This window comes from Apus apus, chromosome 5 (genome assembly GCF_020740795.1).
Source record: "Apus apus isolate bApuApu2 chromosome 5, bApuApu2.pri.cur, whole genome shotgun sequence".
NCBI classification, from domain to species: domain Eukaryota; kingdom Metazoa; phylum Chordata; class Aves; order Apodiformes; family Apodidae; genus Apus; species Apus apus.
Window position 1 is genome coordinate 48,845,584 of NC_067286.1, and position 14,948 is coordinate 48,860,531.

Sequence of the window (14,948 nt, forward strand, 5' to 3'; positions counted from 1 at the left end):
ATCAGAAATTAGGTTTTTAGCCACAAGAGAATGGATGTTAGCAACCTTGGAGTTTCTCAGCTTTAAATACAATCTCGCATTATCAGATTAAGATATTAAAGAACACATAAGGACCTACCAAAAACAGGCAGATCCTGTAGAATACAAATCCAAAAAGTTTATCATTTTTTGGGAAAAACTGTCTGTAATATTCAAATCAAGGTTGGCTCTAAAAAATGCTCAACTCCTTCAGAGTTCCATTTACTAAATCTTGGAGTCAGAATTACCAATTCAGACAGGGCATAAGTAAGTAATCAACAACATTTCTAACTTTAAATAGGTTAAGTTTTAACTCCATCATAATGACCAAGATGGTAAAGTCCAAAATTTTCTTTTGTTAATGGAATCCCCACTCCCCTGTATTTTTTCTAGTGACCCTCTAGGTTTCTACCTGTTTTGGTACAAACCTAGAAGCAAAGAAAATAGGTCTCAACTTTCCAATAAATTGTCTGAATTTATAACAGAAGCAAAATAAATTATCTAAATAATTGATGTATGTTCTGTTGCCCATTATAATAATAAATATTAAGTGACTTCAGGTGAGGGTCAGCACCATGGTAATACATTCCAATAGAAGCAAGACTGTTCTTAGTTTGGGGACTGGATTTACAAGCTGATCTTGACAGCAGTCACTAATTTGTGCAATGTAAGCCCTCAACGCTCTACTCCAAGAGAACTCCAGTAACAGGAAGTGCTAATTTTTGGGGGAGATTTCAGTACTGTGATTTGGGCAAACTTATTGCACTGTCTATGTAATACGCTCTTTTGCATTTACATGCTTTTACATGGGTACTGAAACCTTTAAAGTGTGGAGATTACTGAATGTAGCAAAGTTGACAGAAAAAGTATACATGTAAAATATGAGAATGGTGTAAGTGATTTCATTTCTCTAGGTATCATATTCTTCTCAGATATGCAAATATGGCTAGAAAAGATCACATCCTTGTTTCATATTATACACTAATAAAATAAATATTACCTGTGAAAAGAGGGGAGCAGGGTACATACTGACAATTTAAACCTGTAGTCTGATGGAGTGATCTAGCAAGAACTGATAAAAATATCTCTAGCTAAATATATGCTTCATTATATATCAAGATTTTGAATGTGATAAATATATTTACATATAATTTCATATTTCATTTTACTTTCTTTTAAATAGTCAACATGCAACAGTGTTGGATATCTACAAAGCTGTGGTTCTACTGTAGTTTAAACATATATGTCTTTTGTAAAAGTCAGTTGCATTATTTCAAATAACTTACTGAGGTTAATAAAACCTATCTGCTTCCAGATGTCATTCTGTTAAACAATACTGGGCCACCTAAATGTTACCCTGATAGCACATTCTTCCTAAATTTTAGATTAAAATTCTCAGAAAACATGTATTATGGCATTAGCATTACTTTCTGAGCAAGCATATATACTTTACTGTTTTGAATCTTACCTAGAAATCTCTGCTTGGGAATTCTTCTCTCCATCAACTGTAAATGGTGATGCCCCAGTTAATAATTCATACATAAGAACACCAACACTCCACCAATCAACAGCCTATAGAACAACAATAATTATGTATGTAATTATTGAAGTAAATTTGTTACATTGAAGTAAAATTGTTAAAAAGGAAAAAAAAATGCACCCAAAAATCAACAAGCAAAGGAATAGCCCACTTCTCAATACAAAAGCAAATGTGGATATGATAAAGCACAAACAACTGCACTACTGACTGGAGGCATCTTCTATAAGAAATTAATTGTATTGCTTCTTAAATTATTTTTTCAAGCTGAACTCTTTCCACTGACTACTAAAGTTTCTTCCCTCCCCCTATCATCCTCCCCTTCAACTAATTTTTATTTTTACTATTGTAAAGTGATAAGAATTTTAAAACATACTTGAAATAACACAGGAACCTAAGCCTTGCTAAGAAGGTGTGGAACCTGTACTTTTAGGAACTTGAGAATGAAACTAAGGAACTTTCAAAACAGAGTACAGGTCACAGTTAATCAGGGTGCCTGAAAATGCTACAGAATTTTATCTTTTATTCCTGGGTAACACATGTGATTTTTGGCTTCTCATATACTAATCACATTATTCTCATCTTTGATAACTCATAACTTACAAAATAGTTCTCGCTTTCAAAATAGAAGAGGCTACTATGATTAATAAAGGAAGTAGTTTAGTCATTTCAACAAAGGCAGTTTAACTACAGGTGTTTGAACTTCACAGTTTTACTTTCATGAAATTTGCAGATCAATGAAAAAGAAGTTCTTCTTTACATAGGTTGACAACATTAATACAATACAGGAAGACAATCAGTGACATTATGACAATTTAGTCAAGATACACAAAATCTGATGTCTCATATATTCAGTCAGGAGTATCTAGAAAAACTAACTGAAGAAGCCTCTGCACTGTTAGCAATTGTCTTTGCAAATATATACTGATCAGAGAAAATCCCAGTAGTAATTTTTTCCTTGGCATGTGTTTTTCCAAAAGAAAATAAGAGTCTGCAGAATCAGAAATCAAACTTAAAAAAAAAAATACTGAAATGCTACAGCAAGTCTTCTAAACACAAAAAATACAGCTATCTAGAAGAGATTACAAATAAAAAACATTAACTAATGAGAACACAGCATATCTAGCAGTCTCATTTTCTCTTTTCAGATAAGATCTTTGGGTTGCTAGATATGCAGCAAATACGAAATACACTAAAAACACTCCAACACTGCATCACAAGACATTGCCAATGGTGAGGCAAAGAGTGTGTGGTAAAAACAATTACTATCATGCAGACAACTGAAAAAACACCTTTAATTAGCAGCTAACATTTGGTATCAAACTGTGCATCTATTCCTTATAGAATACTGTATGGCTCTGCACTACATCTAATGAAAGTATCAGAATCAAAGATAATGGAACAGAGAGACCTCTTTAAATTAGCAACAATATTGAACTTGTAGGCACTTGAGAAGAGAGAATCACAATCCAAAGTGACTGATGCATTGGAGAGATGATCTGAAACTGGCAAGACTACATTAAGAAACAGAATGCAGGAAAAAGCTTAAATTCCTAAGGTTGTAAAATTCCATTTTTAATAATAATTAGGCAAGCAGTACAATAGAAAAAGATTCAGAGGTTACACTGGAATACAAAGTAGGTGTGAAACAATGACTAAGTGAAAAGACAAAGCACATTTTCTTTTATGCTTAATAGAAGAATCAGAAAGGTGATCACTCTGCTGTAGTTTAAAGTGCCAACTCTTAGCTGAAACTCTGTGCTCACTACAGTACTTCCTACCTGAAGAAATACACAGGCAAATTCAGACCAAAAGAGAAGCAGAATGCATAAAGAAAGAGAAGAAAGAACCCTCTCAGGCAAGGTTAGACTGAGTCCATTTAGTCTAGAAAAAGGAAACAGAGGGTGACATAACACTTCCTAGTGCTTAAGAAGGCTGTTGTAAGAGGAACAGTGATCAACCATACCCTGTGACCACCAAAAGAAAGACAAGTCAACTCAATCTACAGGGAAAAAAAACAAACAAATAAAAAATAGAGATTAAATATTCTTCAAACTTCTCAGTATAGGGAGCAATCAGAATAATTTATCTAGGAATACTGAGGAACTTAGTATAATTTATCTAGGAATACAGGGAGCACAGCCGGGTTTTTTTTCTTCAAATGTAACCTGTGAACTATGGTTGTATTGATATTCCCATACACTACTGACACTTCAATTCATAATAATTCTGTTTGGCTTGAGGCTCAAGTTTTAACTTTTACAATCTGAGAACATTCAGAACATTAATAACCCACTTCATACTTATAGATAATAATATGCCCCATGTACAATTTAAAAAATATATTAGAATTAGCCACAAAACAGTCATTTTCCACTGTCAACTAGAAAGCTTTCTATTTAAAAGGAAATCAGCTAAGGTTTTTTGTCCTACTGCACATTTAGAACATATTTTGAATAAGTCTCACATCATATTGATGATTTTAAATATAGACAATAATATATTTTAGGACAACCTGAAATAAGGCATGTTTAAATAAGACATTACCATATTGTACAAAACCCCCTCAAGCTGAATAACAGTGTTGCCTGTTACAGTCAATTTAATATTTCACTAATAAACTTAGAACATACCTTATCATGTCCTGCATCTCCTCCTCTTACAATATCTGGAGCCATGTATTCTATTGTCCCACAGAAGGAATATGCTCTCTCGTTCTAGCAAAAAAAGGCAATAAAATTAATGTCAAACAATTGTATTGTACAAATCATATGGGACAGATATGGCTAACAGTTCCAAGATGCTGGCAGCAACTCTTCTCCAAATAGCTCAGAACTCCTAGCTAAATCATATTCCATTATTTGTAGATATTATCACATAATACTACAAAATATTTACAGTCTTCTACAAAAAAATAAAATGTCATACGTTTGTGTGGCAGTCTAAGATAAGCACACAAAAATTAACATTGATATCCAGAAAACTTTCCCATAAGGCTAAATGACCTATGCACTTCAGAACTACACAAGATTCCCGAAGGTAATACAGACACACATTCTGAAGTCTGCAATATCGATACTCTAGACAATAAATGAAAGAAACCTTTCAATTAAAAAGAGCACTTCATTGTAAGATGTATAATTTCACTAAATTGGATACAAGATCCTTTGGGTTCCCCATATTTAGGAATTTATTATGACCTCTAGAAAAGCAGTATTTTTTTGCAACACACAAAAAACACAACATTCTCTCAAGAAGAGACTTGGAGATAGACAACAGAGAGAAAGAGAAAGGCAGACAGACAGAGTTGTAAATTTAATTTTATTCTACAGACTGAAGTTACTGTCTTGATTATGTTCAAAACTAAGCTGCTTTCACAGGCATGTATAACTGTTCCCTGTTAGCGATTTACCTTTGAGGTCAACATGAGGTCATGCTGTACCTTGCTAATGACGAAAGCACATGTGTTTGGGCCATGCAACATTGTTCCTCCCTTATCCTTCAAGCTTCTAGCATTTTGGGGAGAGATCCTGATAGGTCCTTTAAAGAAGAGTGTTCAAAAAAGCAAATATTTCAAAAGTCAGCTTTTACATTTGTAGATTCAGATTTGGAATTTAAAACAGGTGCTATATAGGAAAATGTACTACACTGAGAGGAGGCTTCTAATAGTGCACAGAAATTTATGCCCTGAGGCATAAAAATTAAACAGTCCAACAGCATATTATTAAACTGTATTTATTAAAATACATATACTGTGACTGGATTTTGGGGGTAAAATTCTGAGTTCAAAATAGTTATAGGCCTCATTTTGTTCAAATAACTTGAAATATTAGCTTCTGAGACAAAACCATAAAATAATAAACTTTTCATGATCCCACTTTCTTTTGACACAATTACTGTTTCTTTTGGTTTACCTTTTCCAGTAAAATAGCTGGATAAAAACAAAACAAACAAACAAAAAAAATCAGAAATTCCTAGCCCTCCATCCTGGCATCAGCCAACCTAGAGTTACTAATATATTCCTCAGTTCATTATTCCTTCAGTTGGGAGGGAGGGAGGGAAGGGGGAAGAAGGGGAAAAAAGAAAAGGGAGAGAAAAATACAAAACAACTATTCTCTACTTGCTGCCTCTCCAAAGTGTAAAGATAACGCAGCCAAGCCAAGATTTATGAAAACCATTCATAATGCCAATATATCAAAAGAAACGGGTGAAAGTACAGCAGAACCCTTACAATCTCAGGTACCTTTTGCTGGTGAGAAGGCCCACTAAAATATTGCAGAATATGCAGAATTATTAGTAATAGCTTCTTGGAGGAACAATTACAATCCTTATACGTAATTGGTGGTTCTCATTTTCAGTTATATTTACTTTTTGGCTTTTACAATGGTTTTAGTTTTTAAAATGAAAGACTGAATTTCAGAATCCGTATTTGAAAATCAGTTTTCTTTCTTCCTTAAATTCATGCTTGAGGTGTTTTTTTGTCCCTTGTAAAATTCAGTGTTTAAAACCCCAGATTTTTTTTTTTAATTGTATTTTATCTTTTAAAATAATTTCTTATAATTTCAACTTGAAAAACTCATGCTGTAAGTCACAAACAGGCATTTATAAACTGAAAATTGGGATATGTTTGTTATGAAGCTTATAAAAACCCAACTTATAATCCACATAGGTACTTGTATCCTTTAGCTCTTGCTTCCTTTTCAGTTTAGAAGTGGTCTACTGCTGAAATTCAAGGCTGAATAGAGCCAAGCAGAAGAAAGCATAAGATTATTACAAGCAGAGTTCTTAACATGAAATTAAGTAGTTAACTGGAACCCAGCATTAGGCAAGAAAAAAAACTGACCCACTGAGCATTTTCTTCATAATCAACACTGATTTGCCATTACAACACACTGGTCTCATATTCCAGTGGAACCATCTTATGAGTGTTACATGGGGACCATTAAGAAAAACCCTCCAATACCAACTATTTATAGTTCTTGTTTAATCACACAAAAAACCTCAGAGGACTACAGCACTCCACAGAGCATTAATACATACAATTGCCTGAAAGCAACTATAAGCCCCACCAACTACATCTAGCTGTTATTTTTTTAACAGTTTTTATAGTATTAGGTTTCACTAGAAGCACTTCGATAAATCTGTCATTCTTAAATACACCTCTTATAGGGAGCCACTAATAATAATTCTGTATTACATAGGGGTTTAAAACCATTTTCAAAGCATGTTACCTCTACTAAATTTCCTTTCTTGTCATGTTCTGAGCTCGCCAGTACAAAAGAGACATGGACATATTGAAGAGAGTTCAGCAAAGGCCCACAAAGATCAAGGGACTGAACTACAGGAGGAAAGGGTGATGGAGCTAGGACTGTTCCACTTGGAGAAGGGAACACTCAGTGGGATCTCATCAATGTAAATACATGTCTGAGGGGAGCTTGCAAAGAAGAGGGAGCCATGCTCTTTTCAGCGGTGCCCAGTGACAAGACCAGAGGTAAAAGGCACAAACCGAAACACAAGAGGCTCTCTTGGAACATCAGGAAGCACTTTTTGACTGTGAGAGTGACTGAATACTGACACAGTACATGACCAGGGAGGTGGTGGAGTCTCCCTCCTTTGAGATACTCAAATGGCTTCTGGACATGGTCACGGTCAACTAGCTCTAGGTGACTGTATTTGAGCAAGGGGGTTGGACAAGATGACATCCAGAGGTCCTTTCCAACCTCAACCACTCTGTGATTCTGTGACAAAAAGTTACTGTAAACTGTATTTCACTATTCATTTTTGAAAACACATTTCACTCCCAAATCAAGTATGTACCCCCTCTAAAAATCTGAAAAACTACAACCAATCCCATTTTGAATTTTGCTTTCCCCCAATTTACATTTCATTCAACTTTATAACTTGAATTCAAATTCTGAAATCAACATTATTAATACTTTCATGTTATATGACATGTAAGACAAGAAAGGAAGTTATTAAGCAACTGAAGCTGGATTGCCTACAAGTGAATTCTTACTGAATACGCACATGTTACAAATACACGAGCTTAAGAATTTTTTGCGTAACTCAGAATGCACATTTTCTCCCCTCACTCAGCATGCATGTCTTCAACACTGTGGTTCCTTCTTCTGAGTTGCAGGAACACCCAGCAGACACTAACGGAAGGAAACAGAAGGGTGGCTAACCCATCTCTAACAACTCGATATGACAATATTGACTCCGCCTTTGAAAAAGCATCATTATGTTTGTTCCCTATTAGCAGAGCTTCCATGTTTACAGATAATCTGGAGATAGTCTTCAGTCTGCTAGCACACAACAGATTTTGATTTCTGTGCTTTTCTTTACAAAGTTTAGCAGCATTCCTGAATGTTTATGCAATAGCATATTTTATAGTAAAAGTATACAAAATGGCTAGTTCAAACCAGTTAGCCACTCAAGAGTGCAACAGATTTCATGAAGTCACTGATACAAAGATAATTTTATTAGAGTTCCTGAGCAGTGAACATAGATAGTTCACCTGGACAACCAGGCAATTCTCTTTGTTAAACCATCCCCTCTGTTCAATCAGAAAAACAAGTTATATTACCTTCACAGTTTTTCTCTGAGATGAGCTACACAATGACACTGTGGATGTGCCTATATGTGCTCCTTGCCTGTTTCTAATAAATACTCTAGTTCCACACCAGGGGGTTGACCTCGAACTTTTCCCACTCCACTTAGGCACTCTTCCCAAGTTCCTTGCATTCATTCTGCCTGATCTGAGGATCCCAGTGAAATGTAACTGCTTTAACTTGCTAGAGCACTTTCAATACCATGTCTATATGATGTCTGCAGCCTTTTGCCCAGATTACCTATTTTAACATCTTGTTTTCCTTTTCCTTCATCAAAAAAGAAAGAGCATAATTAGTCTTCCAACAAGGAAATGTTGACAGCACTTAGCCACTGAGCACTATTAGTACACAGAATTAATATTCTATGACTCTCCAAGATGAAGTGTGATGTGGATTGGCATTCATCCTGCAAGACAGTCACTCCACCAAAAAAAAAAAACGAAAACACAACAACCCCTAAAAGCAGTGTCTTCTTTGCTAAGACTATGTACACAGACCTCGGTAGGTTGACCACAATTACAGCATTTCCAGATGACAAAAAACCTAGCTCCCAAATCCAGTCAAAAGTGCTGACAAGAAGGATGGAGATCTTGCACTATCATGCTCTTGATAACCTTGTGGCCATCACCTGGCTCTGCTTTATAACTAAAGACTGCTAGGCAGACATTCTAAACCACCTGAAGTTGTAGAAAGAGTTTGTGTAAACTTCGCTCCTCAAAGATAGAGAGGACTTAAGCCTTCAGAGTTCTCTAATGAGCTTTCTCATCCAGTAAAAAATACACATGAACAGTGGCAAAAAAACAAGAGGACCAAACTCCATTTCTCTGGAGAGAAAAATCTAACTCATTCCATCCAGAAGAAATGCCTGACTGATAGAGAAACAGTCACTATTATAATACAAAGCTATGTCCTTGAGAGTAGACACCTTACTCTAAAGCAATGCAAATTCAGTTCAGCAACATAGGCAATGGTAGCTCAGGGTCCTAACAGTGTGTAGGACAAGAACTGTAATTACAAAGTGAATCACAAGAATTAGCTGAGACTTCAGGAGAGCCAAGGAATCACACACGCACATGCTCCTAAAAACCTCATCTCTACTGGGCCAAATTGCCTTTTGGCAGCCAACTATTTGGACAAAGGGCTACTTCCATTATGTCTGATCTAAGAAATCATGGTACTGGAAGGATGGTGGTGTTCATTGCTAGTGTCACAAAAAACTTAATACAGCCCAGATACACTGAAAATGTCTGAGTCAATATCCTAACACATCAAAAAGGGCATGGGAACTGGGAAAAAAAACAGAGCACACAAATTCAGGATAGGTATCTCCCAACAACTGGGGGGTGAGGGCCTGCAATACTATATCACTTCTACAGGTGTGGGGAACGGCCCATCTTCTCTCTCCCCACATAAGACTGAACAAAATGCCTTTCAAGCCAGCAAAACAAATGTGGCGAGCACCACGTGTGACCCTTGGTCTCATTCACAAACCTCTCCACACTGGGGGGAAGTCACAAAAACATCCTGACAGCCAGTAGCCCCCCAATACTGGCCCACGACAGCAGATAACTGGAAGTTAAATCAAGAGAAACATACAACTTATACAAAAATGGCAGAAAAAGTACCCATCTGTTCCCAAAATGGCTGTTTGTACTAGAGAGGGACTGAGCAAAGTGGAGCATGCCATTCGATCATTGGAAAAATGGGAGCAAAAACATAAAACCAAAAGCAACCAACACACAAAAAACAAACAACAACAACAACAAAGGAAAAAGATCAAGTGAAGCCTTAAGAATCCACAGGATTTTGTATCAGACATCTCAGGAACATAAACACACATCAAAGCAAGCACCCAAACAAAAACATGAAAGAAGACTACAGAAGTGTGAATGTTGGAAAGGGTGAGATGAGATAAATCTAGCTAACAGAATACTAACACAGGTAAAACAAAACACAACGAAAAAACCCAAACTCACATCTGCAAATAATAACCAGATGTTCTATCTAGAGTACCTAGCTCAGAATACTGAGGCATATTCCAATTATCCTGTTCTATATGTGTGCACCAAGCCTAAGGAACGCATCTGTTTACCATATAAACAGTGCTTTGGAAAAAGGCTTCAGAGCTTGAGCATTTTTTATTTTCTTTCTCAAGTGTGAATAAATATCAAAAGCACTCATGTCTTAAGACATTCTGCCATTGAAGATGTATTATTTAATGTTTAAATAAATGGCCCCTGAAGTACTTACTCAACTTGACAAATTGCATTCAAACAACAAACAACATGTGCTACGGCTCCAACAGACACTTGAGTCCTACAATCCTACAGCTTAGTTTTATTCACAACAGTCTTTGTGCAAACATATTCTAGCTAGAGGATTAGCCAAGTATTCACTGAAGCTATTCTTTTCAGCATTCACAATTAGGACCCACTTCTCCAACTACATGAAAGGTCACTTTTGAAACAGAACAGACTGCTTCTGTTTTCCAGCTACTTAATGCACAAATACTTTGTTCTTAAGTGAGCTGGGCTACTACGCTGAACATCAGATTTGACACATTCTGAAGTCATATGTTATGGTTTGAGGGGGCAAAGACTAATTTTATGGTATCATTACAAGGACCTAGAGAAAGGGTGTTTAGGACCCTGAGGGATCCAGGGGGCAGAACAGAGCAGAATCAGTATGCCTTCCTATTTCCTGCTATAGTCTGTGAAAGCCAGAAGGACAGAAGTCCGCCTGTCCTGCCTCCTTCCTTGTTGATTCACTGTGCTTGCAGGTCTTGGAGAGAGACTCCTGCTCACTGTCATCAGCTCGCCATGTGCTCTGCAGGATCCAAATCCATCAGGTGCTGGAAAGAGCCTTGATCCTTTTCCCAAGTCGGCTCTGCTGTGAGGGACTTTTGGACACTTATATTGGTGATCATTGTAATTGGGTTTTCTATTTACTTGTGTATTTTCTTCCTTATCCCACATGTTACTGTCCCTTCCCTGTTCTGTTAAGCCTATTCTAGTTTAAACTTCCAATCTTTAAGTATCTTCCTTATTCCCCTTCTGTCTTCCGCCAGGAAGGGGGAGGGGAGTAAGAGTGGGCAATTCTGTTCTCTGGGTTTTGGCTCACCCTGACCATTAAACTGAGAAAACATACTACTATCATACTCCTTCAAACCATGAAAACTTGACTCCTTAAAATGAATTTTGCAGCTTAAAAACAATTAAAAAAAAACCACACCAACAAATAAACAAAGCTACTCATCTCTAAATGTTCTTTAATACTGTATGTGTTCTCTAAGAGGTATTCCTTGCTAATAAAAGCAATGGCAGGATACGGTCAAAAGGCTTGGTTAAACCCTAGAGTACATAACTTCTAGTGTAAGAATTTCAAGAAACAGAAACTATACAATACCAGGAAAAGGGCATTTCTCAGCAATTAAACTGGCTTGGACTTCAATTTCCTTGCATTCTGTAAGCAGATATATCACAGAAACATAATCAAATAGCTTAAGAACAACTCTTTAGCGTATTCAACATTTGAAACTACAACAAAACCAAAACCTAAAAACACTAAGTGCGGTTGGGCCAAAGAACACAAAGAAAACCTCTAGAGTTGAAGAATCAGAGTTGCAGTCTCTGGTGGCATGTATTTCACCTGTCAGCAACAACCCTGTGACTCAGTAGCACTTAGTGACATGGAGCAATAGGGTGCAATGGAAAAGAAGGCAAGCAGGTAGCCAGACAGAAGCTCACTGAAGGCATTCAGGGCTGCTCTCAGGACCAACTGACTCTCCAAAAGTCCACTAAAAAGTGTTCCAATCAAGACAAGAACTGACTGCTGGGTCTTTCACGTTTTAGTTACAGACAAGTAACAAAGTTACTATGCACATTTTATCTGGGTTCTTCCACAGATTTCAGCAACCTTTTTATGAGATTTGTACAGTTGCCCATACTTGTGAATTGGCAAATTGAATTGGTTCATGCACATAATCTGACCTCATCATTAGAAAGGTTTCAAGATGTTATGACATAGCAAGACAAGAGGAATGCTTAACTGTTGCTGGATCAAGCTTAAACAAGGTCTCTCAACTTAAAGTCAAGGCCAGTTCCTCCTTATCACATGCGTGGTAAAATTCTTCATATCAGATTTGAGGTCAGGTATATAGATGAAAAATCAAACTGATTAAAATAATATTTTTTCTAAAAAACTTTGGGTCTTCTCTTTAAGCAATCACCTAACAGGTTACACTTCACGTGAAAGTGTACACCATGTAAATCATGGGACCTACCATTATGTCTCCAACTTCTATAAAAATAGTCAGGGCTGCCTCTAAAAATCTGCCACTCTTCTGTGACAGTGCCTCTCACCCACAATAAACTGGAAGGAGTCTGCATGTAAAAAATATATGATAAATTTTCTCAAAAAAGTTTGAATTTTCAAACCAACCTTCTGGAATTGGTAAAGTTATGATCAATATAATGACCTTGCTTTGAATTTTACTTAGTGACAAAACAGTCCAGCACATGAAAATCTGTAATCTTGATTGTTATTCATACATATTTGCAACCCTAGTTTTCTTTTCTGATGGAGGGTAGGTCTTCTTATATTACCAGGCACATGGCATGTGATAATCTCTTTGAAAATAAAGATGCTAAAAGAAGAGGTCTTCCCACAGAGATAAGGCTCACAACTGGGGAAGTAACCACATGGAATAGAAACGAATGGTAGATGCTAAAATTTTTTTGGCAATAAATACAATACTATAGTATTGTATTTTTTTGCACAAGATGGTGCATTTCCAACTTATGTTCTAGAGTAAATAAGATCTGCTGGAATGCTGTGCTTTTGGGTCTCAAGAAGTTCAGCTGAAATAATTGCTTGCTCAATACTTCAAATTACAGAGAGAAGAAACATAAAGAGAAAACCTCCATCCTTGAAGTCATTAATGTTTCCTAGGTACATCCACCAACCCTCTTATGAAGGAAACCAGAGACAATTGCTCTCTTCTGCAATGAGGTATCACTGTAGGCACTGGGGGACAAGTGGCTGGAGTTCAGCCCTACAGAAAAGGATTTGGGGGTTTTGGTTGATGTTAAACTCAATGAGTCACCAGCGTCCTCGGCTGGAGAAAAGGGACCAACTGTATCCTCAGTGCATTAAAAACATAGCTAACAAGTCCAAAGAAATTTATTGTCCCACTACACAGATCACCGGTGCAGCCTTGAGTATTATGTGCAATTTTAGGCTCCATTATATAACAATACAAAAGTACTGGAATATGTCCAAAGGAAGGCAACAAAGATGATTAAAGGACTGGAGGTCACGACTTTTGAGAAGTAGATAAGGGTACTAAGTTTGTTCAGCTAAGAGCAGTAGATGGTGGGGTAACTTTTTTTGTTTTCTACAGTGTTCTCATGGTGGGAAACAGAGAGGGAGATGCCAATCTCTTCTCTTATGGTGTTTCGTTATAGGAAGCAAGGAAATGGCTTAAAACTGCATGTGGGGAAGTTCAGATTGGATATTACGAAAAATATATTCACTGAGATGGTGGTCTAGCCCAGAACAAGCTTCTCAGGAAAGTGGCCATAGCCCCTGGCAGCCTGTCAGTGTTTCAAGAAAATGTTTGGAAAACAGTCTTAGATACATGGTTTAAGTTTTACATGGCCCTGCCTGGAATCAGGATTTGGACTCGAATCATTGTGGGCCCCTTCCAGCTCAGGATGTTCTATAATTCAATGAGACCGGAGCATAGCATGTTTCAATTGTGCCAGGAAGCACCTCCCTGATGTATAACAATGTGACCCCAAAACATAACTCAATGCAAGGCTAAATTTTGTGTCATCTAATGTCAAATGGAAGTTGAAGAAATCTTTTTCTCCAAATTATACAACAGCTATGTTTGCTTTCACAGTGCAATGCAATAGCATTTCTGCAAGACATTGTTGAAACCAGTTCCTGATCATGGATTTGTAAAGTGAGTAACTAAGAAAACAAAAGTCTCCATTTTTCAGGCAAAAACATTCAGAAACAGCATACTATTGTGTGGGAGGAATGCAACTATGTAGCACTGTCATCCCAGATGAATGTTTTGTACTAGGTTCTTCTCAAAATCCCAGTTTTTGGAAGACTGTTTTTTTTAAGCATCATCCTTTGAGAAGAGAGGTAACAGTACCAGAAAAGAGAAAAATGGTATACAAAGCAAAAGGTGAAAAACCCCTCTTTCTTCAAAAAGAGGCAAAACTTCCAAGTGTAAGAGAGTACAGATTCTGGGAAGAGTTCTACTAGCTGCCACTGTAAGCCTTCAAAAATGTAATTTTCAAAAGGAGACTATAAAGAAAAACACATATCGGAGGTGTGAAATAAACATTTATAGTATCAGGGAGCACCAGATGTAAAAGGTAGATGAGTAGGAGTGGACAATTTTTCTCAAATGCAAGCCATTTGATTATAAATTAATTTTCATGTGGCCATAAATATCTGGTCATGTAAGTTTTTCAAACCTTGTTGCCCAAGTTTCATTCAAGTTAGTTATTCATAGTAATACAAGAGGTAAAAAAATCTGAGAAAAAAAGATTAATGAGGATGGCAGTGTTTGGCCTCAAAAAAGTTACATTTTTCCCTTTGGAAAACAGACAAAATTGTCTTGAGTTGACTAGCAATGTATTATTCTAACATCCAATAGAAGAGATCAGGCTATTTAACACTCAGATCACTAATTCTCCCCTAAAGCGTGACCTTTAAGTGGTATCCTTACAGTAAGAAATCGTGATCAGTCTTGCAAAAAATTC

General features: G+C 36.7%; 2 protein-coding genes across 2 annotated transcripts in view; both read right to left on the reverse strand.

Moving 5' to 3' along the window:
• TTC7B (tetratricopeptide repeat domain 7B) overlaps positions 1 to 14,948 on the reverse strand; it is a 215,422-nt gene that overhangs the window by 167,002 nt on the left and 33,472 nt on the right. The window lies entirely within an intron of this gene.
• RPS6KA5 (ribosomal protein S6 kinase A5) overlaps positions 1 to 14,948 on the reverse strand; it is a 74,812-nt gene that overhangs the window by 25,796 nt on the left and 34,068 nt on the right. The window contains exons 6-7 of the mRNA XM_051622577.1: positions 4,189 to 4,272; positions 1,487 to 1,590 (exon numbers count right to left, since the gene is read on the reverse strand). Coding sequence (XP_051478537.1) covers positions 1,487 to 1,590; positions 4,189 to 4,272 — 188 coding nt within the window. The remainder of the gene's footprint in view (positions 1 to 1,486; positions 1,591 to 4,188; positions 4,273 to 14,948) is intronic.